The sequence below is a fragment of the Hipposideros armiger genome, unplaced genomic scaffold (assembly GCF_001890085.2).
Source record: "Hipposideros armiger isolate ML-2016 unplaced genomic scaffold, ASM189008v1 scaffold_617, whole genome shotgun sequence".
Lineage (NCBI taxonomy): Eukaryota > Metazoa > Chordata > Mammalia > Chiroptera > Hipposideridae > Hipposideros > Hipposideros armiger.
Window position 1 is genome coordinate 1,084,313 of NW_017731967.1, and position 26,045 is coordinate 1,110,357.

General features: G+C 39.4%; 2 protein-coding genes across 2 annotated transcripts in view; both read right to left on the minus strand.

Annotated features, from left to right (window-relative positions):
* Positions 1-13,263, minus strand: part of ENTREP2 (endosomal transmembrane epsin interactor 2) — a 61,184-nt gene extending 47,921 nt beyond the window's left edge. Inside the window, exon 1 of the mRNA XM_019625152.1 lies at positions 13,154-13,263. Within this exon, the coding sequence (XP_019480697.1) occupies positions 13,154-13,252 (99 nt within the window). The 5' untranslated portion in view covers positions 13,253-13,263. The remainder of the gene's footprint in view (positions 1-13,153) is intronic.
* A 9,005-nt stretch (positions 13,264-22,268) lies between these two features.
* NSMCE3 (NSE3 component of SMC5/6 complex) lies at positions 22,269-23,861 on the minus strand. The gene has a single exon (XM_019625153.1). It carries the CDS (start codon positions 23,715-23,717, stop codon positions 22,815-22,817), a length of 903 nt encoding a protein of 300 aa, XP_019480698.1. The 5' UTR covers positions 23,718-23,861; the 3' UTR covers positions 22,269-22,814.
* Between the last annotated feature and the right edge of the window lie 2,184 nt (positions 23,862-26,045).

Below are 26,045 nucleotides of genomic sequence, written 5' to 3' on the forward strand. Positions count from 1 at the left end.
CATCCATACAAATGAATACAAGTAAAAATGGGGAAATCGGCATCAGATGGGTTGATTGTATCAGCATCAATATGATGGCTGTGATATTGTTATTGGAGCTGGACAAAGTACATTATATCTCTCTCTATTATTTCTTACAACTTCATGAGAACCTACAAATTTCGGGAAAAATTTCAGTTTCAACTTGACTGGCCACAGGTTGCCCAGATTAAACACTGTTTCTGGGTGTTTCTGGATGAGCTGAGCATTTGAATCGGTAGACCCAGTAACAGAGATTTACTTCTCCAATGTGTGTGGGCATCGTGCAGCCCACTGAGGGCCTGCATAGAGAGCCTGCAGAAGAAGGGGGACTCTGCACCTTTTTTTCCTGCCTCACTATTGAGCTGGGACATCTCATCTCATCTGCCCTCAGACTGGGCACAAGGTGAGACGTAGGTTCCCCTCGTTCTCAGGGCTTCGGGCTCAGACTGAATGAGACCACCAGCTCTCCTGGGTCCCCAGCTTTTAGACCACAGATTTTATACATAGATATATCTCCTACTGGTCTGTTTCTGTGGAGAACCCTGACTAATATAATATATGGCATTTCTACCATAAGGATACAATACATGTCAATAACCTCAAAGTCATGAAAATAGTAAAATATAGATTTTTTTTTAAAGTGGTGAGTTTTGATGATATATCACCTTTGTTTTGAATATAACATCTTTAACTGTAGTTTTTACAATTTCATTTTTAATAATGGCTGTAACCAGATCTCACAATCTGATTACTTCCCAAAGCACTACCAGCTGTTTCAGGAGGTGCTTCGCCATACCAGAGGAGGAAACGGCCTCCCGACAAAATCACTGTCCCTTCCACATCTCCTAGGTGACTCGGAAACAGGAGAAGGTGGAAATTATAACTCCCAAGTACATCGTACCTTCTTCCTTTGCTACCAAGGGCTTTTTCTTTTATCACCTGTCCTCCTGGGTTCTAGGAAAGTCCTTTGCTTGTTACTTCATGGAGAGGGGCTGCACTCTGGCCTCGCCTACCAGAAAGCATGCGTCAGACTTGGAGGCACACACAGAGGAGAGGCTGAGACCAAGCTCTCCAGTCAGAAATGCAAAGAGCTGGAAGGAGAAGGTAGTGGCCTGCCATCTGAATGCCTGCCCAAGCGTCAGGTCTCCTGAGGCCACACTTTCCCCTGTTCTGATGTGTTGTGTGTATATGTGTGTGTATGTATGTGTCTGTGTGTGTGTGGGGGGGGAGTGCAGGTAAATAGAAAGCCTGGCTAGAGACTAGAGAGAGGTCCAATTAGAGTGCAGATCGCAGCAGGATCAGGAACAGCCAGGCTTTGCAGCTGACAAGGACATGCCACATGGTCCTTGCAATGTGATGCATCTAATTAGAAAGGTTTTCAGGTCAGAAAAACCCAGGTGTGGTCACAGCCCTTTGTTGTGATGTAACATCCATAATTTAGCTTTCTTGAAAAATCTCTATACAGGAGAGTTTTCTCCATGTATTCAAAGATTTACTTTAACCAAAAATAAAGAAGATATATGCTTTACCTCTACTGTCCAGTGCTTTTCATCCTCTCCTTCTCTTTTAGTTGTTTCTGAAGTTTAAGTGTTACATCAAATAGAAATGCAGTGATTTCCTAGTAGAGCAAAGATTGATATTGGTGCCAGCACCTGTTAACTCCAGGACTTGGTAAAAGTTACTTAACGCTCAAGGTCTCGGTTTACTTACCTATAAAATGGGGATAAAAATAGTACCTGTCTCCTATTTATAGTTGTCAGGAGTAAATGAATGAAGGTGTGTAAGGTGCTCAGAGCCAAGCCTGGCGCACAGCAGGCGCTCAGTGAAGCTAGCCCTCATTGCATATCATCATTGCACAGCAGTCGCTATTAGTTTTGTACAAAAATATGAAACAGCATATTTCAATCTTCATCTGCACATGTACTAAAATTATATATATATATATATATATATATATATGTACCTTTTATGAAGGTATATATAGGACACATATTTTAATTCACTCCATAGTACACTGATGGAGTAGAGATTATACTTGTTTCCTTTATAATAAATTACCCAGCTTTTTTCAAGTTTACCAAAAACAAGGACAAGAATGCATGCGCACTGTGGTCGTGCTGTGATAGGAAATAATGGGGATGGCCTAACTGTCTCTCAGGTAAATACGGTACAGGGGGGCGGTGGCACGCAACTGCCTTCGCAAGAATGAGGGCCTCCCGATATAACCTTCCACAGTAATGTCCAAAATAACATCATTGAGCAGCGAAAACATCACAGACAAAAGTACACTGTATAAGCTTGTTTAAAAATATAACTACGTTTGTGCATATACCTACGTACATCCTTGCACCAAACGGCTGAACCATCATCAAGTGACAAGGTCACCTGCATGGCAGGGAATGGGAGGCAAAGCGAGAGAGAATTTCAGCTTACCCCAATTTATGTACAGCTTGTCTCCTTTATGGCTAGAATCTATTAATATTTTATCTCATATTAAAAGGGAAAACAGCATCTTTAAGACAAAATACTTAATGCATTATGCTGATCTGCATTTGAAAGCATTCTGCTATGCTTTCCTTTAAAAACACAGAAAAGTGTGAAACTAAGTCTAAGACTTTTGCACAATAAATGGAAAGAAATTAGGTCATAAAAAGGAATTTTTAAACAAATGCCTGATGCTCTAATATTTCATTGTACAAGCAGCCTCACATGAAACAAAACATGATTGAGGCATTTGAAAACCAATAATGCTTTTTCTAGTGATTAATCTAAAACACCCCAGTGCTTTTTTTACCTTCCTCTGGCCCTCACTGATTCACTCCCACGTGCACGGGAGCAGCGATGGCGCCAGGCCCTGGATGAATGACAAGGCACGACACAGAGGTGGCCGTTCCCCTTGTGCTGCTTTGCCAAGTAGGGAATGATGGGGAAATGCCAGCACTTGGAGGAAAACAGACAGAATGCCAAGAGAAAGAGCTGCAGAGGTGGGGCGCCTCTCAGATAGGGTCATCAGGCCATGCCCTTCTGTGCGGGTGCCACCAAACCTGGGGTCCCGGGCACAAGAAGGCATCACGTGCAGGCCGGCTGGGAGGAAGAACAGCCACGTACAGGCCTCAGGGCGTAGGAGCAGCCCGAGTAAAACTGAGCCTGGGTTCTAATGGCTGGTGAGGCGATGGCGGGGGGCAAGAGGCACCCCGGGAGGCTGGAAAGAGGCACAGGAGAGGCCAGGGGCAGCACCGCAAGCTTGGCAGGGGGGATCGGTGAGGGAGGTGGGCATGCCAAGGTGAGCTGGGAGGAGTGGGTACAGAGATGCCAAGGAGCACCGCAGGAAGCCAGCGGGGGAGGGCGGAGTGCCGGCGCCAAGGGAAGGCGTGGGAAGCTGGGGGGGTGGTGGGGGTGAGGGGAGGCGGGGCGCTGTGGAAGGCTGGCAAGCAGGAGCCACCCGATCTAAACCGGACTCACACAGGCCACAAGGGGGAAAGCACAGCGTCCCATGCACAATGGGAAGCACATGACTGAGTTTATATTTTAAGAGCCTCTCTCACTATGGACACATACACAGATGCACAAATACGTCAATGAATTCTGAACACAACAAACTGAGAAAAAATACACACATACACACACTCAAGCCCACAAAACACATCCCCAAACTATGCCGGTATTACGTTACTTAAATTTCTAACAGATTGTAAAAAGTAGGAATTAGAGGCCACATGCTCTCATACAATAAAATTAGAAATTAATGATAAAGGGATAGCAAAAACCCCAAAAATAGTCTAGCCACCCAGAAAGTTAAAAACATTAGTTTAAGGGATGCTTAGATTAAAAAGCAAAACAAAAATGAAACTACAAATTATTTAGAATTAACGCAATAAAAGCACTAGCAGTCGTACCCACAGGAAAATTTATACCGTGGTGCTGCTGTCACTCAACTCGAAAAGGTAGAAAATGAACAAAATATTCCTTGAGAAAGGAAGAGGGATCAAGAAGATAAAGCATAGTCAAGGAAACAACTCAGAAAAAGAACAATCATGATAAGAAAAACTAACAGGTGGCTAGTAACAGATAAACTTTAAATCAAAGGAGAGAGCAACATTTAACATTAGAAATTAGAGAAGACCCAGCAATCAATTAAAAGGCTTTTAAAATGACAACAGCTTTATTGAGCTGTAACTCACAAACCATACAGGTCACCTATTTAAAGTGTACAGTTCAGTGGTGTCTAGTATTTTGACAGTGGGGTGCAGCGAGAGTCAAGTTTAGGACATTTTCATTACCTCTAAAAGAAACCTCAGACTGTTGTCGCACAGGAAAAAAGTTAAAAAACAGCTGAATCAACTCCCGCAAATGCTAACAAGCCCAAATCATTTCTAGGTTATTTAAACCATTTTGGAACATAGATCAAACCAAATGCTTCCAAGGTCATTCTGTACAATAAGCAACATTCTGGTACCCAAACAGAAGGATAGCACCAAAAGGTAAACTGTAGGGCAATGTCATTTATGAACATAGATGCAAAATTCTTAAATAAAGTATTACAATTCGAATGCAATACAATACGTGTGCCTGAAGTGCACCTGCCAAGGAGAGCCTGTTTCTGTAATGCAAAGTTAGCTCAGCATTGAGAAATCCATCAGTGCAAATCACTACATGAAGAAACTAAAGGAGGAAAGCTGGGTGATCACCTTCACAGATGTTAAAAGGATGATGACCAAATGTATATGCATTCTTGATTTAAAAAATAAAAAATCTTATGGGCGGGCAGGTGGCTCAGTTGGTTAGAGCTCGTGCTCTGAACAACAAGGTTGCCGGTTCGATTCCCGCATGGGATGGTGGACTGTGCCTCCCTGCAAATAGAATGAAAATGGTGACTGGACTTAGAGCTGAGCTGCGCCCTCCACAACTAAGATTGAAGGACAACAACTTGACTTGGAGCTCATGGGTCCTGGGAAAAACACACTGTTCCCCAATAAAAGTTTAAAAATAAATAAATAAATAAAATAAAAAGTCTTAGAAATCCAGGCTAGAAGGAAACACCTTAAGTTAATAAGCCACCTCTTGGCAGCTAAAGTTGACAGTAAACATTACGTGAAATGGTGACCCATCAGGTCCATCCTGTTTTGTTTGTTTGTGTTGCCTTGTGCATCCCAGACGTGGAGATGAAGACTGACTCCCACTCCCCCACTGCCACAGTGTTGAGGGAGACCCCACGGGGAGCTTGGGCTTCCACCCCCACCCTGCAGTAAAGAGGTGCCCCTCCGCCTCCCAGGTCAGGTGGTGCCAGAGAAGGCCCAGTGGAGACTCAGGACTTTGAGCAGTGTCCATCGGTAATGAGGCCACCTAGCCACCCCATGTCAATACAAGCCACTTAGGGAGCAGCAGTGAGGCCCTCCCCACCCCCTTCCCAGCCAGGGAGGCGCTAGGAGCCCTGCTGAGAAGCTCGAACTCCCACCCCTACCTAGGATCTAAGGGAGAATTCTTAGATTCGACACCAAAAGCATGATGCATATGAACATGAATTGATAAACAGACTTCATCAAATTAAAAAAATTTTGCCTTGCCAAAGAACCCATTCAGAGGATGAGAAAACAAACTACAGACTAGGATAAATATTTTCAAACCACCTATTCCACAAAGGACTAGTATCTAGAATTCTAGAATATACAAAACTCTGAAAACTAAACAGTGAGAGAGAAAGAGAGAGAGAGAGAGGGAGAGAGAGAGAGAAAGGGCAAAAGACATGAACTGACATTTCACCAAAGAAGACATACAGATGACAGTGAAGCATGTGAAAAGACGGCCAACATTATTCCCATCAGGGAAACACAAATTACAAAACCATGGTAGGACATCACTTCATGCTAGAAAATGGCTAAAGTGAAAAAAAGTCACAACACCAAATGCTGATGAGGATGTGGAGAAACTGGACTTCTTGTACGTTGCTGGTTCCCAGTAAATGATATGCACAAGCTGGAAGACAGTTTGGCTGTGTCTCCAAAAATAAACACGCACCTCCCATGCAACCCAGGCATTGCACGCCTGGACACTCATCTCAAAGAAATGAAAATTTGTGTTCACACAAAATCCTGTGCAGGAAGGTTCATGGTAGCCTTCTTTGTAATCATCAGAAAGTGGAATTAGTGCAGATGTCCTTCCACAGGTGAATGGTTAAACAGAGTGTGGTACAAACACTGCTCCATAGGAAAATGGGAAGAAACTCTGGGGACGTGCAACAACCTGGATGAATGTCCAGGGGATCAGGCTGAGTGAAAGAAGCCAATTTCAAAAGGTTACGTAGTGTATGATTCCACTGACGTAACATTTTGGAAATTAAAAAAAAAATCAGAGAAATAGAGTTTCTTAGTGCACTAGTGCTTGTCAGGGGGTAAGGAGGGAGTGGGGGTGGAAAGGAAATGAGTGTGGCTATAAAAACAGCAATATGAGGGACTTTTATGGTGGTAGAAGAGTTCTGTGTCTTCACTGTATTAATGTCAATATTCTAGGATGATACTGGGGTACAGTTTTGCAAGGTGTTACTAATGGGCGGTGGGGGTGGGAACTGGGTAAAGTGACATAGATCACCCTGTCTTATTTCTTATAACTGTGTGAATCCACAATTATCTAAAAATGAAAAGTTTAATTAAAAAACCAATAGCTTAACTACCTTATAGCAATAGCCAGTTATAATGAAGAAAAATATCATTGGTATTTGCATCAAAAACTGCATACAAGCTGGAATAAGTTAGTACAAAATATTTAAGCACTTTATGAAAAAGACCTGGGAGGCTTCCTTCAAGGGCATGATAGATCTAAAAACAGAAGAGATATAATCTTGTCCTAAATAAAAAAAATTAATATTATAGAGATCTAAGTTCTTCCCCAATTTACCTACACATTCAATTCTGCTCCTATTAAAAATAGCTCAACTGATGACCAGTTTAATTTTTCATCCTTCCAACTGGCAAACATTTTCAATAGTGGTAACGTCTCTGGACTACAGGTGGAAATGTACATGAGTACAACCCTTTCTGAAAGGCAGTATCTATCCAAAAATTTAACTCATTTACTCTTTGTGCTGTCAATTTAACTTTTAGGCAGTACCCTACATAAACACACACAAACGTGTCCACAGATTTATGTCTGAGACAATTAGCTCCAGCAGTGTTTGTGACATGCGCAGTGAGAGACCCTGCAGCTGGGGACCTGTTAAATGATGTGTAGAACTCGCATCTATAGAATATAACGCAGGAATTAAAGGGATGGACTAGAGCTAAGGCTCTGTCTCTATTTTGCATATAGAAGTTTCCATAAGGGTACAGGTGGACTTAAAGAGGACTTTTTACAGGTCTGTAGTTTTGGAATTTTACAATGGATGCATTACTTTGGTACTTTAAATTTTCAGATATATAAAACATAAATTTCTGGCGAAACTTGTCAAGAAAGGAAGAGAAATACAAAGTAGTATGAATATAAACAAAAGGAAGAAGAACTTAATGTTACCATAAACATTTTTAAGACAATTCAATGCATTACTTCATATTTTAAAATGTGGAAAGGCCAAGACTACAAAAAAATGTTAGTATTATCAAAAGTGATTCAAAAGCTGAGAAAGAAACAGAAAAAGTTCCAGAAGAAGAGAAAATCATGCCTAGTAATTACTTTATAAAATAGTGCTGGGTCCAGAGAATTATACACGGAATGTCAATATCCATCAAGGAATACAAAATTCCTTAGATTGAAGTTTCTCAGCCAATTTTTATGAAATTACTATAATCATGAAACAAAATATGGAAGGGTCAGAGAAAAGTGGAAAAATTAACTGCATGTATGAATAGAGATGAAAAATCATAAATAAAATATCAGCAGATAGAATCCAGTAATATTTCAATAGACTATGAACAAAGGATAGAGTCTGCGGTCTCTAACTTCCAGCCATCAGCACCAACCAAAGGCTGTCCATCACAAGCCAGCCTAAAAATAAAAACCAAAAACCTTTGTATTTCAAAAACATTGAGGAAGATTGTGTCTCTCCTTACCTCCCACTCCCTACATTCCCCATCTGTGTCTCTTTTGTTCAAAAGGAGACGAAGAGGCATTAAGGGATGGAGAAGACTCTGTTACTTATCCATTTCTGAATAAACGTTTGTTATTTCTAAAAAAAAAAAAAAACTGAGGGAGAATGAGAGGGGCAGTAGGAAAGTAGGAAGTAAATTCCATACTGAAGAGTTCAGGTCTTCATGGCCACTGTTTTCCATTAAAATTATACATACAGGATATTCATATACTTACAGACCAGAATTATGGATTGAACTTTATTGTTGTTCTATAATATACAACCCCATGTTCTTTAAAGTTTCAAACAACTTCAAAAGTGAACTGTGGTTTCCCACTCGATTTATCTCCAAAATACAGCAGAACCACAAGAAAGGCCTTCCGTCATGAGCTTGATTGAGAAAACCACTGTGGACCAATTCAGCAGGTTTCCATGGAGATTTCTGGTTACAGAGGTATCTCTTAACTTCCCATCACCTCTCTATTGTGAATCCAAGACATACATGACTCTAAACAGGAAGTGGGAATACAGTTCCACCCATATGATTTAGTGCATACTGTGTGCAAGTCACATTAGATATTTTAATTAGCAAAAGGAGTTTGTTTCTATAATTGTCACTCAGAGATATGTTAATTGAGGAAAACTTGGAATCTATCAAAATGTCTATGGTATATGTTTCAGGAATCTATATTTTCAGAAGGTAAAAAGATGATCACAAAGGAAATTCCAAACTATTCAAAAATAACCTAAAATGTTATATTCTTTTCTTTTGGAGGGCACATAGAAAATTCATTTTCATGACCAATTTCCATTTCCCTAATTGTATGCCCATCATAGTTTTTATAGGTAAACGTTTTTGTCATTTTCTACGATTTTTAAAATAAATTTCTTCATAGAACTTAAAAATCACATGAAATTAGAGTCTTATACTACGTGAAATTAAGCCCAAGCCAAGTTCATTTTCACTGTGAAGATATACATTCAAAAGTTTTTTATATATTGGGTTGTTGAAAAGTCATGACGTATTTTTTCTATGTTTTTCATTGCAAAAATGCGTCATGACTTTTCCGACAACCCAATAAAAAAATATTTTAAGACTATGGAGATTTCATTCCAGTTATGTTCCATGTGATGTATTCCTGAGAATCTATTAATATAATCTATCATGCCAATGGATCAAAGTAAAAAGTACTGGGGGTGCCAAAAAATGTATACAAGTGGACAGTGGTCAAGCAGTAAGTTCGCCATCATCAGAAGTGTCTGGACGCTGAGGTAACCACTTTGAGCACCTCTTGTAATTGCAGAAGTCACATGTGACTTGTACTCATTGTTTGTTATCGGCATATATTGAGTATTACAATTTTAATACAGTTTTCCTTTCTTAAAATGTGTATACATTTTTTTGGCACCTTCTGTATAGATGTGAAAAAAACTTTGATAAAATTTAACCTTCATTTTATTTTTCAAGACTATTAGTAAAATAGAAATCGAGCTTTATTACCTTAACATTATAAAAACAGCTATCTGAAACCATCTCTCAGCATCATGCTCGAATCATTCAGGGTTCTAATTAAATTCAGGAACAAAAAGTGGGTGATAAAACACCATTAATATCTAATGTTATTTTGATAGTTTTAGCCAAAGTAACTAGACAAGATATCAAAACGAGATGTACAAATACTGGAGAACAGGAGACAATATTATAATTATTTCTTCTGACAAGCTATGGGATCAAAGATTCAACTGTACATTCAATGGCATGTACAGTTAAATGTAAATTTAAAAAATCCCTACAAGTCTTCCATTCCACTAGTAGCCTCTTACAATATAAAATAATAATTTTTAAAATGTTCTCTACAAGACTAGCAACATTAAGTGGTGGTTAAATAATCATCCATCCATCCATCTTCCTTCCTTCCTTCCTTCCTTCCTTCCTTCCTTCCTTCCTTCCTTCCTTCCTTCCTTCCTTCCTTCCTTCTTTCCTTCCCTCCCTTCTTCCTCCCTCCCTTCATCATCCATCCATCCATCCATCCATCCTACCAGTGGAATCCTCTGCTGAGCTTTATTTAACAGCTGGGAAGATCTCCAAGTGCTGATATGCAAATGGCACCAAGTATATGGTTGGCTGACAAAGCAATGGGGACACTGGTATGTACAATAGACTCCTTCTGTGTGTAAAAATGATAATACACATAATATGCATAAAAAATGTCTGGCCAAAAACTTTCTGGAAAGGGGTACTAGGACTCTGGATGCAGAGAAAATGAATTCATTTTTAATTATGCAGAGGAAAAAGGCACTGAAAGAGATACAGATGCAGATGCATACTAGACACACTAAAAATCCAAAAACTGTACTAAGGAATTTATAGACATAATCTGGATAAACAAAAGTATGCACAACGTTGCTGAGTAGGACCACATAGCATGATTAGCATGTCAATTCAAGGTAGTCTATAACGTTAATGTGATTCCAATTCAAATCTCAAAACTATTCCGTCTGAGTCTTGAACAAAAAATTTAAAAACTCATCTGCAAGACTGAACTTTTAAGAACAGGCAAGAACATTTCTAAGAAGCAGATTAAAGTCTTGGATGGGGTTGGGGGTTATAAAAATACATTTGAGAGTTACGGTAAAGTGGTATTGTTTTGAGATATGAATAAATAGACATAGGACTGAGACAGAATGAAAAGCCCAGAAATAGACAAACATATGTAAGTATCCATGTGTATGTGTGTGTGTACAGATGATAATGCTGTTAGATACTGGCTGTTTTTGAACACCCAGCATACATTTTCAACCTCCCCCTCTTCCCAATCCTTCCTAATAGCACCTAACTTTGTTTTTAGGAATTACCTCTCAGATCCCATTGGTGGGACAGTTAAGCACATTCTTTCTTGCCCTGGCCCATCAAACTGCTCCCTTCCTGGATTGTGACTGGAGCAAATGAACGGCGGTTGAGAACCACTGGAATTGGTCACTCCTGTAGAGCTGTGCCTGGTGAGGTCAGGGTTCCCGCTGCAGCCCTGCTTTCTAGGTCAGGCCTCGCACCTACAGAAGCTTCTTTGGAGCCAACCAGTTTCCAAGCTTAATCTCTAGCCCCTTGGATATTCTATAGCCCCCACCATCCTTCCAGTAAATGGCCTTTGGCTTTGTCAGTCTTCGTAGCTTGCCACCAAAGGACTCTTAATGATTTCAGGTGACATTTCAAATCATCAGAAGAATATTAAGTTACTCAGGAAATAGTTGTAGGAAAACTAGCTACCCATTCGGGGGGAAAAAATTCATCAAGTAAATTCCAGAATATCAAAGAATTAACTACAAAAAATAAAAATACACCATAACCGAGAAAATTAGTAGGGTCACATGATCTTAGGAAAGTGAAGGTCTTTTTATTGGCACCACGGTAAGACCACAAAGGAAAACATTCACAGGTTTGAATACACAAAAATTAAATATTTTTTTATTTCAAAAAGTAAAATGAAAAGGCAAGTAACAATCGAGGAAATATATTTGACCAGTATAAGCTGCAGGACTCAAAACCATAATATATAGAGTGCTTACAAATCAATAAGATAAATAGTTAAATCTCAAAATGGGTAAAAGTCCTAGTCAAATCACAGAAGAAAAAATATAAATGGTGCATTTATATGTATATATAATATATAAATATAAAATTGCATAGATATACGCATTTATATAAATTGCTCCTTTCCTATCCTTTTATGAAGCATACAACATACGGAAACAGGGTCTGAGAGTAAGGTCAGGAGGAGTCGGCCTTCCCAGGCTGAGCACTAGGTTTCTTTTGGACCTGGACCTTTAGGCCCCATTGCTTCTCATCACCCCAAGCTCTGTCTCCCACACACAGGGCCTTGCATTGGAAATTGGGGGTCAGAGGAAAATTGGCAAACCCCAGGTAGGTTGCCAGATTTTACCATATTCATAGCACCCAGTACGTAGGTACTAAGAAGCTGACCAAGTTCTGGGTAGAAGTTGACAGGTCACCCTTTCTGATGGAGATGGGGACCAGAGTGTGTGACTTCTCAGTCGCCATGGGGAATGTGGCATCACGCCAAGGGTCCTCTGTGGCCACCGTATTGGGATGAAATCTGATCAATTTGGTCCAGGCCACACTGAGCAGAAAATAACAAGATTAAACCCTCAGAGTTAGTTTTTGGAACTCAGTAGGTGTTTCTGCATTAAAACAATGTGAGCTTACACTACCCCTACTGGCCTTGGTAGGGAAGGAATGTAGAGAGCAGCAGCTGCCCCTCTGGACCCAAACAGCATGGCCACGAGAAATGCAGGCCTGGCCCTGCTACAGAAAAGCTTCAGCTAATTCAGTGTGGCCCCTGACTGCTCAGAAACGATAGCCATGGTCTGGACAAGTTCACGGCGATGGTGGAGGAGGACATGGCTTTACAAGAGAGCCCTGCGTAGTCTCCAAAATAAAGAACAAATGCCGGCGCCCCCATACCCAGCAGCCAAGGTCATATCAGGAGTCCAACTACATACACCCTTACTTAGTGTGATAGGACACCCTTGACTTCTGCTCCAGCCAGAGGCACATATAATGTACCAAGAGCGAAGTCATGATATGGGATGATGGTTCTATCCAACAAACTATTTCTTGATCCCCTACGATGTGCACGGTCTATGATTTTCCTATATCTAAAAGCTACTTCTCTTTTCTAAGTGAAAAATGAAAACAAAATTGTTCTGATGCACTCACTATCAACCTTGCATGTATCTTGGCACTCAAAATCAACTTGCAAAATTGATTTTGAAAAATTCAGTGGAGAGAAAAAATCAATGCGACAAATGCGAAAATAGAATCGTTACTAAAGACATTCATGCTAAAACAACACTATACGCTGTGTAACTGATTTATGAGCAGTCCAAGTGTTAATTTGGGAGAATTTTTAGAAATGAATCAAATTAACTTTAATTCCATGAAACCACCATAAAACATCAGAAGAAATCCAAGGATACAATAAAATTACTTTTTAAATTACTGTCATGCAAAATCAAAGCTTCTGACCTTTACCAAAAGGTCTGCGTTTCATTACTCACCAGCTGACAGCCTTCCAGGGCACTGACTAGCTGAGCATTCTGACAGGAAAGAATTGAACCAGCCAAATTCAGCATCACGCACACTGCAGAGAGCAGCATGAAAAAGGTTATCTGGAAACAAACCAAATAAAAAATAGATTATTCGCTTGGAGAGGCTCGAAGGAAAACTGATTTGGCTGTAAAAAAGCTTTCGGTTGATCAAATAATTCCAGGAGTAACATGTATATGCGTTAAAGGAAACTATTATTTCTCAAAATTTCAAGTTCATATTCCTTTAAATCAAACAGAGAAGGTAAACTCTCTGAAAAGCCATAGCCAGTGACCTTGATCTTATTTGAAATACGTATATCATAAAATATTTTAGAAGCTAAACCTAAAAATCCTGTACATTATTCAGCCTCAAAAGTTTTACATAGTCTCAAGAATAACAAGTTATAAATCACTAAAGAAAATCAAGTGAAAGAAGTTTATTTATTAGAAGGCCTTTAAGTTTATTTCTTTTGATTTTTTTATGGAAGATTTCGCACATATGCAAAAGCAGAGAAACTAGCGTAACGAAAGCCCCATGTATCCATCACCCACTCTCAACAACAACCAACTCAGGGCCAGTTGTGTTTTTCATTTACATCCTCTTTCTTCCAGATTATTTTACAGGCAATATCAGACGCTGTATGATTTTATTCGTAAACCTTCAAGTGCATATTTCTAAAGCAACTTTTTAAAAACATAACCAAAATACTGCCTTTATAATCACCTTTATAATAATTAATAATTAATTAATAGCAAATATTCAGAGTTCACATTTCCTTAATTGTCTCAAATTTTTTTATACTTTGAACCGGCTTACACAGGATACAAAGGAGTTTCACATAGTGCCACTCGTTATGAATATTAGATATTTTTTAATATATGGGTTCTCCCCTCCATTGTTTTTCTTCCTTGAAATTGGTTGAAAAAACCAGTTAGTTCATTTGTCATATACAGTTTCCTATAGCCCAAACTTTGCTCCTGTCTCTTAACACAAGTCCATCCTCTATATTTCTTGTTATTTGGTGGTTAGACCCAGAGGTTTGGTCAGTCTAATACAAGGTAAACAATGTCTCTCTTTCTAGTTTGTTGGCAGCCATTTTTGATGATTGCTTAAGCCCATTGTTTTTTAGGGTTTCCAAAACCATGCTAGTCTAACTCCATCATTTCTTCTTTTTTTTGACTCCCAGGTATCAGTATACAGATAGACTTTCCCTCATCAACTGTTTGTTATTTTAGGGTACAGTTCATATAGGAAAAGCAAGATATATGTTCATTTCTTTGTTGGTTTTCCAGATTTCAAAATAATGAGTAGATATGGTTCTAGAGTTCCAAAATAAACTCAGGCCTATATGGTGAGTTGCTTCATCTATGTAAATAATCAGGCTGAATCTAATGAAACAAAACTTTTTTTGTGATCAATAATATAATCCTTGAGATTAATATGATCAAGAGTGGGGAGAGTGTCATGAAAACTTGTTAATGACTTTGAAATGGGCCAGAAAAAAAAATTCACTGTGGGTCCTTTTTAGTGCACTCCTCTGAATTATTTGTGCCTTTCATTGTCTTTGAGCTATTTTACAACTTTTCATGGTAATGGAAGTGATTTTTGACAATATAAATATAAATATAAATGGATTTTGTCTGGTAGAATGCAATGATTAGCACATGGATGCTGACCATACCACACTTATTTGTGAATTTATTTCAGCATTCCTGATTACCTATGTGTGCAGTGTTTGAATTCTCCTTTGAACTCCTTGTAACATCTTATTGGTTCCCTCATTAAATGAGTTAAATGTAATCTTTGACACGTTAATTAAAAAATAATTAGTTGGGTCTCTGGCATCCTCCAAAGGCAACCTAAAGAGGTATTGTTTGTTTGGGTGTGTGTGTATATTTGTATGTTTCAGTCATTATGAAGCATAAACTTAAACACATTTGATATGTTTTAATCACTGGTCATTAGCAAGAGTCAACTCAAGTTGACACAACTCTAGTAGACTTTGAAATCTTTCTTATTTTCTAGTAAGAGATGATATCCCAGGATCATCATGTACATTTCTTGCCCCAGACCTTTAATCAGCCATTTCTTCAAGCACTGGTCTCTTTCAATGAGAAAGACTTTTAGATTCCACAATTTTCATGCTAGAGGTACTCTTGCTACTTGTATGGTTATTGTTTTAAATATTTTCAGTTGTTAGATATATCATGAGTTCTTACTGATGTCTTGAATTCAAATTCAAAACTTAATCTACTTAATCACATCAAACTTCTATCTCTATCTCTTTTCAACCATGCCTAAAACCTTATTTCTCATTATAATGTTCTATTTGATTTAATCTTCCAATACCCACACAAGTCTCAAAATAACAATGCTAATACTACCACCAAAAACATGGTTATTGAAAGTTTAAGATTTTTATCCTTAAGGGTATATTCTGCCAAAAATAAGTAGTCAAATGATGGTGTTTTAGAGTCACCATGGCTCCTTTATGTGGTTACGCTACTGACTGGAAACCCAGGTTCACTTGTTTCGTTTTTTATTGTTAGGGATGGATTTTTTTTAAATTTAGTTCCATTTTATAATTATATAAAAGGATTTTAAGTCAAATTCATAAGTTTCAAATAAGTCTAGCTTTTACTCTGTCTCCTCCATTCCATTTCCTACCTTCTCACTAGCTAGCATCTTTTCATGTGCTTATTGGTCATTTGCATATCTTCTTTGGAGAAACATCTATTTATTCAGATCCTTTGCCCAATTTTTAATTGGGTTATTTGGGGGGTTTTGTTGCTATTGGGTTCTGGGAATTCCTTATAGACTCTGAATACTAATCCTATACGTTGTGGATATTAATCCTATCAGATATAGGATTTTCAAATATTTTCTCATTTTGTGGGTTGCCTTTTCATTCTGTTGATTGTGCCCTTTGATGCACAAAAGTTTTAGATTTAGATCAAAGTTCAATTTACCTAGTTTTTTCTTTTGTTGCCTGTGCTTTTGGTATCATCCAAGAAATCATTACCAAATCCAATGCTCTGAAGTTTTCCCTCTGTTATCTTCTAAGAGTTTTACATTTTTAGTGCTTATATTTAGGTCTTTGATCCATTTGGGGTTAATTTTTGTATGTGGTATAAGGTGGGGTCCAATTGCATTCTTTTGCATGTGAATGTCCAGTTTTCCCACCACCATTTGCTGAGAAGACTTTTTCTTATTGAATGGTCTTGGCACCCTAGTCAGAAATCATTTGACCATATATGTGAGGGTTTCTTTCTTGGCTCTCTATTCTATTCCATTGGTCTATGTCTGTCTTATGCCAGTACGACACTGTTTTCACTACCATCGCTTTATAGCAAGTTTTGAAATCAGAAAACGTGAGTCCTTCAACTTTGTTTTTCTTTTTTCAGACTGTTTTGGCTATTTGGGTAAACTGTAAAAGATGTTAATAAAATATTGGGTCATCGGGAAAGTCAGGACACATTTTTGCATTGAAAAACATAAAAATACGTCATGACTTTCCCGACGACTGAATACTAAGTTGACTTTAAGGCAAAAAGCATTATTAATGATAAAGAGGGTAATTATATGAAAAAAAGAATTCATCAGGAAGATATGATAATGCTAAAACTGTTTAATTTCTACAAATATAGCCATATATTATATATATGAATTTTATAAAATCATGATGGGAGGTGTTGATCATTGTTCAAAAACTAATTTCTTAGGCAGGAAAAACTGTAAGAACATATAATATTTGAGCACAATAAGCTTTATAATCATACTATAAACATATTAAAAACATATAAAATTCACTTATTTTATTAAGGACACTTGGGAGTATATAAAATATTGACCATGTTAGGTCACAGAGCACAGGTTAATATTTTAAATTTGATTTTATAGGGACCATTTTATCTCATTCAAAGTAATTTTAAAAAGTCCGAGACCGGGCCGGTCGAGTGGCTTAGTTGGTTAAGAGCTCGCTCAAGAGTTTGAGCTCTGAGCAACAGCAGTTCGAGTCCAGCCCGAGCTGAGCAGCCGCTGAGCTGCCAACAGGTAGCAGGATGGCTCAGCTAAAAAAAAAAAAAAAAAAGTCCGAGACCAACAACAAAAAAGGACTTCAAAATCCAAATACAGTAATACCTGGTTTGCGAGCATAATTTGTTCTGGAAACAAACTACTTCTATTGCAAGACATTGCTGGTTTACCAAGTTAAAATGTATTAGAAATGTTTGCTCGTCTTGTAGAACACTCACAAACCACGTTACTTGCAATCCAAGGTTTTACTGTATTTGAAAAAACATTTTTAAATCACTCATTTGTAATTGTAAATAAAAGATAAATCATAACAGGTATTAGAAAATATTCAGAACTGAATATCACAAATATACTACAGATTAGAACTTCTGGAATGTGAGTAAAATTGTAAATAAAAAGAAATATATTGCCTTAAATGAATTATTGTGTTGTCAGAAAAGTCATGATGCATTTTTGCAAGGAAAAACATAAAAAAAAATACAACAACCCAGTAGAATTAAAAATCAATAGACTATTCTACTCAAGAAGAAAAAGAACCACTGAATAAACCCAAGGAAAGAAAATAGGAAGTAATAAAATTTAAAAACAAAGTAGCAAAGAAGAGCAATAAAACATGTTTCTTAAAAATACTTTAAAATAAATAAAATTCTGAGCAAAACTGGATCTAGAAAGAAAAAGTAGAAGGCAAAAATAATACTGAAAATGCAAAAGTGGACATAAATGAAGATGTAATAAAATTATTTTTAAATTGAAGGAGAATACTAAGAGCAACTTTATGTTAATGCATCAGAAAATACATGAAAACACTTTCTAGAAAATACAAGTGGTCAAACTATTTTGAAAAGCAGAGAAAACCTGAACGTATTGTTAATGAAACAAAATCACAGGCTAAAATACCCACCAAAAACACCAGGCCGAGAGCCTCTCACCAGTAAATTTTTTTTAAACCTTCAAAAACATTTAATCCTTACTTAAAGGGCAAAAGATAAACTCCCCAACTCATTTATGATACTATCATGTTTTCTATTTCTTGAACAAGGCAGTCTAAAGGCATTAAGCGTAACAGAGCAAGACATGTATGGGGTGAGGGAGAGTGACAGGCAAGGGCCTGGGTGGGGTGTTGGAGCCCATGCACGGTGCGGAGGCTATATGCCCAGGAGGGCAGTTCTGTGGGGTGTCAGCTCCCCAGTAGGAAGCAAAGGGCATCCCGTGTGGGATATGGCAGCCAGGATAGGAGACTGGTTATTTACAGTGGGATTGATCAAATAGATATTATTTGATCAACATTATATTGATCAAATAGAATAACGGGGGCTGAGCTGAAAATACAGAAAGGGAGGAAACAAAAACAAACACTGGTGTTAAAATGGGAATGATGCTATTAACATAATCTCATCGTTTCAGCAGATGATAGACAGACAGACATTCCCTAACTTTGTCACCTAGCAGGCTAGAAGCAATCATAGTTCCAGTAGGCATGAGCAAACCTAACAACTTTGTTTCTAAATTCTAATGGACACCAAAAGGAACCAAAGCTCTTTGGAGAAATGGCTAATTACAGGTCTGGAGCTGGTAAGGAGGTGCTCAAAGAAGGATGGGGTATGCTGAAGACACAAAAGCCAGCTTTACCAGGCTCCCACTGGTCAAATCAGGGACAATTTGAGTATCAAAATAAATGATGAGAGTAAAAGATTATAATCCATGAGTCTACCCAGATAAAAATAGGTAAATGAATACAATGAAAATTTGGTGAGGAATACAATATTTGCAAAGTCTCAAAGTATCTCCAGACAAGTTACTTGTTTATCACAAAGGAAAATGGAAAATTTCACAGTGGAAAGGGATGGTCAGAAACCACCTTAACCAAAGTGATCAATTACAAAATAATAGGGCAAATTAAAACTCTGTACCACCCATCCAGAAAGAAAAACTCAGGGATCACTTCTGTGATACTCCTGTCAAAGATGCTTAACTTGAATCTCATCAAAGAAACAGTAGACAAATCCCAACTGAGGGAAGTTCTATAGCCCGCATTCCTCAAGTAAAAGTTAAGGAAGGACTCGAGGAACTGTTTGCAGACTGAAGGAGGCTAAAGAGACATGGTAACTAAATGCGCTCAAGTAGTTCAGGGAAAAAAAATTCCTTGCACTATGTTTGGAAAGGAAAAGAAGGGAAGAGAGGGGAGGAGGAGAAAGGGGACAGGAGGGAAATTAAATAACCTTAATTCAAGATATTTATGGGGGAAAAGCTAACAGCAAACATACTTGATGCAAAACATTAAAAATTATTCCCTTTAAAATCAGAAACATCCTTCAGGTTGTTGCCATTTCTTTTCCATAATGCATTGCAGTTCTAGCCAATGCCAAAGGTAAGGATAAAATAAAAGATGTAAGAATTGGAAAAGAAAACATATTATGATGCTATAGCATCATATTGGCAAATGGATAGCAAAATAAACCAAGTCACTTTGAGCCATAAATTTATTTAAATATGAGATACTGCTATATAATGAGTATATTATAAATTGGTGTGGAAAGGATGAACTATTAAAAAAACTGGTGTTAGGCAATCCATATGGGAAAAATATGGAAATTATATCCATATCTCACATCATACACAAAAACAGATTAAACACATAAACGTGAAAGTCAAAGTTTTAAAAACTTAAAATACTAGAAAAACTTAAAATACTAGAAAATGTCTTCATATTAGGATTACAGAGAATTATTTAAAGCACTATACACACACAAACAAAACAGCTCTCAAAAGTAAACACTGATGATTTTGACACATTAAAATCAAATCATCGGTATAACAAAAAAAAAGTGGAAATGTGAGGAGGTATTTGCATTAGATATAGCAAAGGAGTAATATAAAGAACATATAAAAGAAATCTTACAAATCAATAAAAATAAAAAAGTCTTTCAGGTGACATCTGTACAGATATAAAAGATATAAAACCTGATGGCAAAACAAGCAAGAGATGCAGGTTAATACAGTAAATTACCACCACATACCCACAGGTTGGAAAAGCCAAACAGGTGGGTGGGTCAGTAAGACTCTAAAATATTGGTAGGAGTATACTACAAATTCAAGAACAAGTTGGCCATGCCCCATGATTGCTGTTTGCTTCTCACACATGTGCCCAAGGAAGAGTACACTGCCTGCAAATAGCAAAAATTGGGAAGAATCTGTCTATTAGGGAATGAATAAACAAACTTTTTTCCCCCATTAAGACAATTAAAATGAATGAATCAGCTCTATGTGGCTAAATCTCAAAAAACAATGGTGAAACAGCAAGTTGCAAAAGGATACAGTCCATACCATTTATATAATTATAAAAGCTCACACAATACCACTATATATATTTTTTTAAAGAACAACTTACAGTGGCCCATGCAGGGATCAAGCTGGCAACCTTGGTGTTATTAGCACCACGCTCTAACCAACTGAGCTAACAGGTCACCCTATATATTATTCTTCACATATATATACATATATAGGAAAATTGAAACATAAACTATACAATTGCATGATAGCCACAAACTTTTGACACCTCTGGAAAGGATGAGAAGAAGGTATCAGGGCTTGATCTAGTTTATAATGTCTCTTATTTAAAAACCGGAAATAAAATGGTAGTTCACTGATGCTAACTTGTTAACATCTCTATGAGAAAAGTGTGGGAGAGGACATTTGCCTCAGATGTAACTCACAGTGGGTGCTGGGTAATGATAACTTCACCATAAAGATGAAAATGTCAGTATTACAGCAAACACCAGAGGGGAAGGCAGTCAGTGAGGTAAGGGGACCAGTAAGCAGGATGCTTAGCGAAGGTCATTTATACACTAAAATAAAATACAAACGAAGAAACCTTCAAGGGTCAACTATATTGATGAAGTAAATGCAAATGCCAGTTCAACAGGAAGAAATAAAACCCAGTAAGTAAACTATTGCACTCTCCATGTCAGCATATACCCACCACTCTTTCAGATAACATCTCTACATGAGTGGTGATCAAGTCTACTTTTTTTGAGCTCAAGTATTACCTCATTTCATGGTGAGTGTATCTTCCCCCAAATAACTATACTTTCTCATCCACTGAATAATTATTTGTTGAATATCTGTATACAAACAGCATTTTGCCAGAAGCTGCGGGGGAACGTGAGACCACGACCTCTTTTCTTCTGTTTCATTTAATGCACATAACCAACTATAATATAGTTATTACTTTCCCCCATTTTACACATAAAGAAATTAAGATTCAGAGAGCTTAAAAGCTACCCCAAACCCCATGCTGAAATAGCATGGGCCATAATTCAAATTCAGTTTGTCAGCCTCAAAACCCATACCCTTGTCACTACACTACAAAGACCCCTCAATCTCCCGTCTAACTTTCCTGCTCTTAGGCTAGTTTATGTGGGTTCCCCTCACCCCGTACGTGCCATGTGTTGTTTCTCCATAAAACCAAGAGTCAGACTAGAAGAATATTGTCATAACTTTTGAACCAGTAATCCCAATTCTAGGAATGATTTAGAATGAAAAAAAAGCCTTAAAAAAATTTTTTAAACTGTTACAGTCCAAGAATAAATTTAAAAAAATATATAAAGAACAAATAACTGAAATCGGCCACACCAGGCATTGTGCCAAGAATTTTACATCCACATCCATATCTATCACAGCGTCACACTACCACACACCGTAGAGGCACCATCAGCCCACTTTCTAGGTGAGGAAACATCTGTAGTAAGTTAAGTAACCTGCCCAAGTTCATATGGCCAGTTAGGTGCAGCCAGGATCCGAACCCGGGTACTGTGACTCCCAAGTAGGCATGGTTAATCAATCACCAAGGGCTTCATCAACTTTTCTGTGACCCACGATAAGAAATATATTGTATGTCATGATACAGTCTGCACGCACACATATAAAAGTAAAGCCAACTTCTACAAACACTTACCATGTAGAAAAAATTGTCTTTAAGATGCTGGTTTTGAGTCATGAGATTAATTTCTCATGATTCACGATTTAAAAAAATGCACAATGCATAACTGCTTCAAAGATACAGTATTTATTAAAACTATAGTAGCAAAAAAACCAAAACCAAAACCAAACAGAACTAAATGGTAGTTACGAATGTAAAAAATATGTACATTGCTTGGAACGATGCTTACATATGTAGGAAATATATAAATATAAAATAGCTGTGTTAAGGCAAAAAAGGATATAGGCAGTCACATTTTTACTTTTAACTTGCAAAGGCTTTTCTTTCTCCTTACAAACGGGGGTCAAGAGGCCAGACAACAGCCGCTTCGCTTTTACTTTCTTGGCACCAAAGCAGTTTACTGATGTGTGTTCTTTCTTAAATATCCGTTCCAGATAACAACACAAAGCCTTCCCATTCGTTTCACAAAAACTAGCCAAATTCTTATGCCCAACTATACAGTCAGTACAACGAAACAAAATAAATCCTCTCCTTTTTTGCAAATGAAAACTTGGAACCACATACCTTGCACTATTAAAGGAACACGTTTGCAAACACATCCTAACGCCACACACATTGGAGCCTTACAGAAATGGGCTCCCTCCCACCCCACCTCTTCAGCCGGTGCCTTTGCCCCTTCTCCCCTCCGCGGTTCCAACAGACGGGGCTGCGCCCACGGTCTGCGGCCGGGCTCGGGCCTCCTCGTCCGCCAAGGCCTCGCAGTACTGAGCGGGCCAGTCCTTGGGGTCTTGCTTGTGGACTTTGGCCACGAACTTCAGAACCTTCATCTTGCTGGTTTCCAGGTTGGTCCGCGGGCCCCACTGGAATTCGTAATCGACGGGATCCGTGTGGGGAATCGGCCGGTACTCCAGGTAGCGCTGCCGCACAAAGTCCTCGGTGATGAGTTTCTTCGGGTCCCCGAAAATTAAGTGCTTCTTGGCGGGGAACACCCCGAGGCGACGCAGGAAGTCCCAGACTTCGGTCTCCTTGATGGTGTTGCCCTTCATGAAGATGAGCCCCAGCACGATCATGAGGAGGCCGGTGGTGGGCGTGCCCTGGTCGCCGCGCAGCTCCGCGTCCTCCTCCACGGGCTCCAGGCTGTTGATGAGAATGTAACTGTTGCTCTTGGGTTCCAGCTCCACCAGCTTGTACCCGAACACGTACTCCAGGCGCTCGGCCGCCAGCTTGAGGAGGTTGGGGAAGATGTCCCTGTAGTCCCCGATGACGTGTTTCAGAATGTCGCTCCGCTTGATCGGGATCTTTTTCTGGTCTTTAATCAGCAGGAACTGCACCAGCTCGGCCACCTTCAGCTCCAGCTGCTGCTGGGACCTGGGCCCCACGGCTGGGGAGGCCTCGGCCCGGCGGGCGCCCTGAGACGAGCCGCCCACCCCGCGGGAGGTGCTCGGGGCCTCCTCGGCGACGCCGCCTCTCGCGGCCCGGCAGTCTCCGCCGCGGCCCCAGTCTTTCTCCCTCTCGCTCTGGCCGCTGGGGCGGCCCCGGCCTCTCGGCTTCTGCAACATGTCGCCGGCGGTGACAGCTGACCGACCGCGCGAGCTCCGACAGGCGGCTGAGGCGCTACCGGTAACGGGCTGCGGCAGCGGCAGAAAAGCGCGCGGGGAAGATTGAGAGGCGCGCGGAGAGGATTGTGGGGCGGCACGTCTGGGCGGGGCCAGAGGGAGCGCGCGTGGCGTCGAGACTGCGCGCTGCGTCGGCGGAGACTGCGCGTTGCGTCACGGAGGAGACGTGTTGCGTGCGCGGCTGCTTCTGGCCGCCGCAGCTTTTTGCGCAGTCTGGCGGGTTACCGCAGTGGTTTTCAATAGTTTGTGATAAAACGTGTCGTCCTTACCAAACCACACAGATGAGAACCGGAGCCGAAACTCCTGAACAAGTGTGCGGCCAAGTTCGGGCCCGCACAGGCTCAGGGAAGTGTTTAAAAATCGGGAATAGTTTTAGATGGAAGGAACTCAATAAATATGGGAGAAAAACAAGGTGAAGAGGAAGGGAAGAGCGTGCAAGTGAAGAAAAAGCGTTTCCTTCTACACACAGCTGGGCGTAAAAAGAATAAAAGACCCAGAAGATGCCTACTTTGTTTTGCCGTCGCCACTCCCCTCGCTCAAGTTTAAATCCTCCTAACCATTTACCACTAGTTAACTTTCTCTAATGCCCCCAAGAGTCAATTAAAAACGAATGTTTGGTAAAGGCAGGCTTGCCTCGCAAGCAGGGCTTTCCCCCATCTTTTCACTATTTCAGTATTTATATTTTTGCATTAAACTCCATCAGCTAGACAACTATGACCAAGGCACCACGTAAAGTGTTTTCGCTTGGTCAAATGAGTTTATCTGCTGGAACGCACATGAACATGTAAACTGTCGTGGGCTCACAACCACAATCTTAGCAGAAATGGATAAGAAGGATGCTACAAACAGAGAAACGTTCTCTGAAGAGATTACCATTTAATTTAGGGCATCACTGATCAAAAATTGCAATAATATAAATCTTAAAATTTCTTAATTCTTACAATATCAGCCTTAGGGCTCGATGAGAAAGAGAAGAGAACCCAGGGGTATCATCCCTCATAATCTGTGATGTGTGGGTTGTATATATATATATATATATATATATTCTTTCATTTTTTGGGGGGGGGAATTGGAGGATGGGAACAGTGCTGGGGAATTGGGGGAAGGGGAACAGACAAGTTACTATCGTTTTGTTCTTCAGTCTAGTTGTGGAGGACGTTGCTTCACTGGCCCAAGTTGGCACCATCATTGCGCTCTTCCCGGGCGAGGCAGATCAGTCGCCGGCTTCTGGACGGCCGCTCACGCTGGCTGCTGGCCGCTCACACTGGCTGCTGGCTACACACGGTAGCCCATGGCAACCCACTGCCGCAGGGGACTGCAGCCTGTGCCATCGCAGGCGACTCATGGCAGCCCAGCTCCAGGTTGAGCTGTTGTTCAGCATCTTAGCTGAAGAGGGCAGTGTCACTGGCCCTCATATGTGGGATCTGAACCGGGGCCCTCTGGCGTCCCAAGCCAGTTCTTAACCATTGCGCCACTCGGCCGGCCCTATATTTTTTTAGTTGTGCAACTATAATGGACAACGCGAGCCATTTCATTAACTCAAACTATCTGTAATCTGCTGCCATTCTACAAATCGTGGTAAATGTGTTCCTTTTCTATTTACTGACTTGCAAAGAATTAACTATTTCCCTTTGTCTTTTTAAACTACCCAGAAAGTGGGTATACTCTTCAAAGAACCAAATCAAATTGAGTTCCTTTTTAATGCAAATGTATTCAAAGGAAAGAAATTCAAAACACATTATTTGAATAATAGCATCAAAACACAATCTTATTAAAAATTTCATTAGGTGTTAGCATACAATTTTTGTTAGTAATTCAATATGAAAATGCAATCTGATAATGACACTGGAGCTGCACAAAATGTAAAATGATATTCCATACTATGATGCAAGTATACTCGCTAAAATCTGGTAAACTATGAGTAATAACTTTTTGTTGCATACAGGATCTAACAATATATCCTCAAGCATCAATCTCAATGACAGAAGACTGCTAAGAAAAGCAAATATATCAACAAGGCATTCATTTCTTTTTTTTTACAATGAGAAAATTCATCTGCTTCAGTTTACTTGCAAATTAAAAATTTGGACTCAGGATCAAAGAAAAACGACTGCAGTGGAGAATTCTGAAAAAGGTCCCTCTAGAAGGATCAACTGTGCCCTGAGTTAAAAATCAGCAACCACGAGATAACGGAGAGATGGGAAATAAGATGAAAGCCATTGTCAACAACTGGGCTGGTTTTTCAGTGTTTTTTTTTTGTTTTTTTGTTTT

What these genes read in the sequence shown, in the direction of transcription:
- NSMCE3 (XM_019625153.1), bottom strand. Translation starts at nt 23,717, where the DNA reads ATGTTGCAGAAGCCGAGAGGCCGGGGCCGCCCCAGCGGCCAGAGCGAG.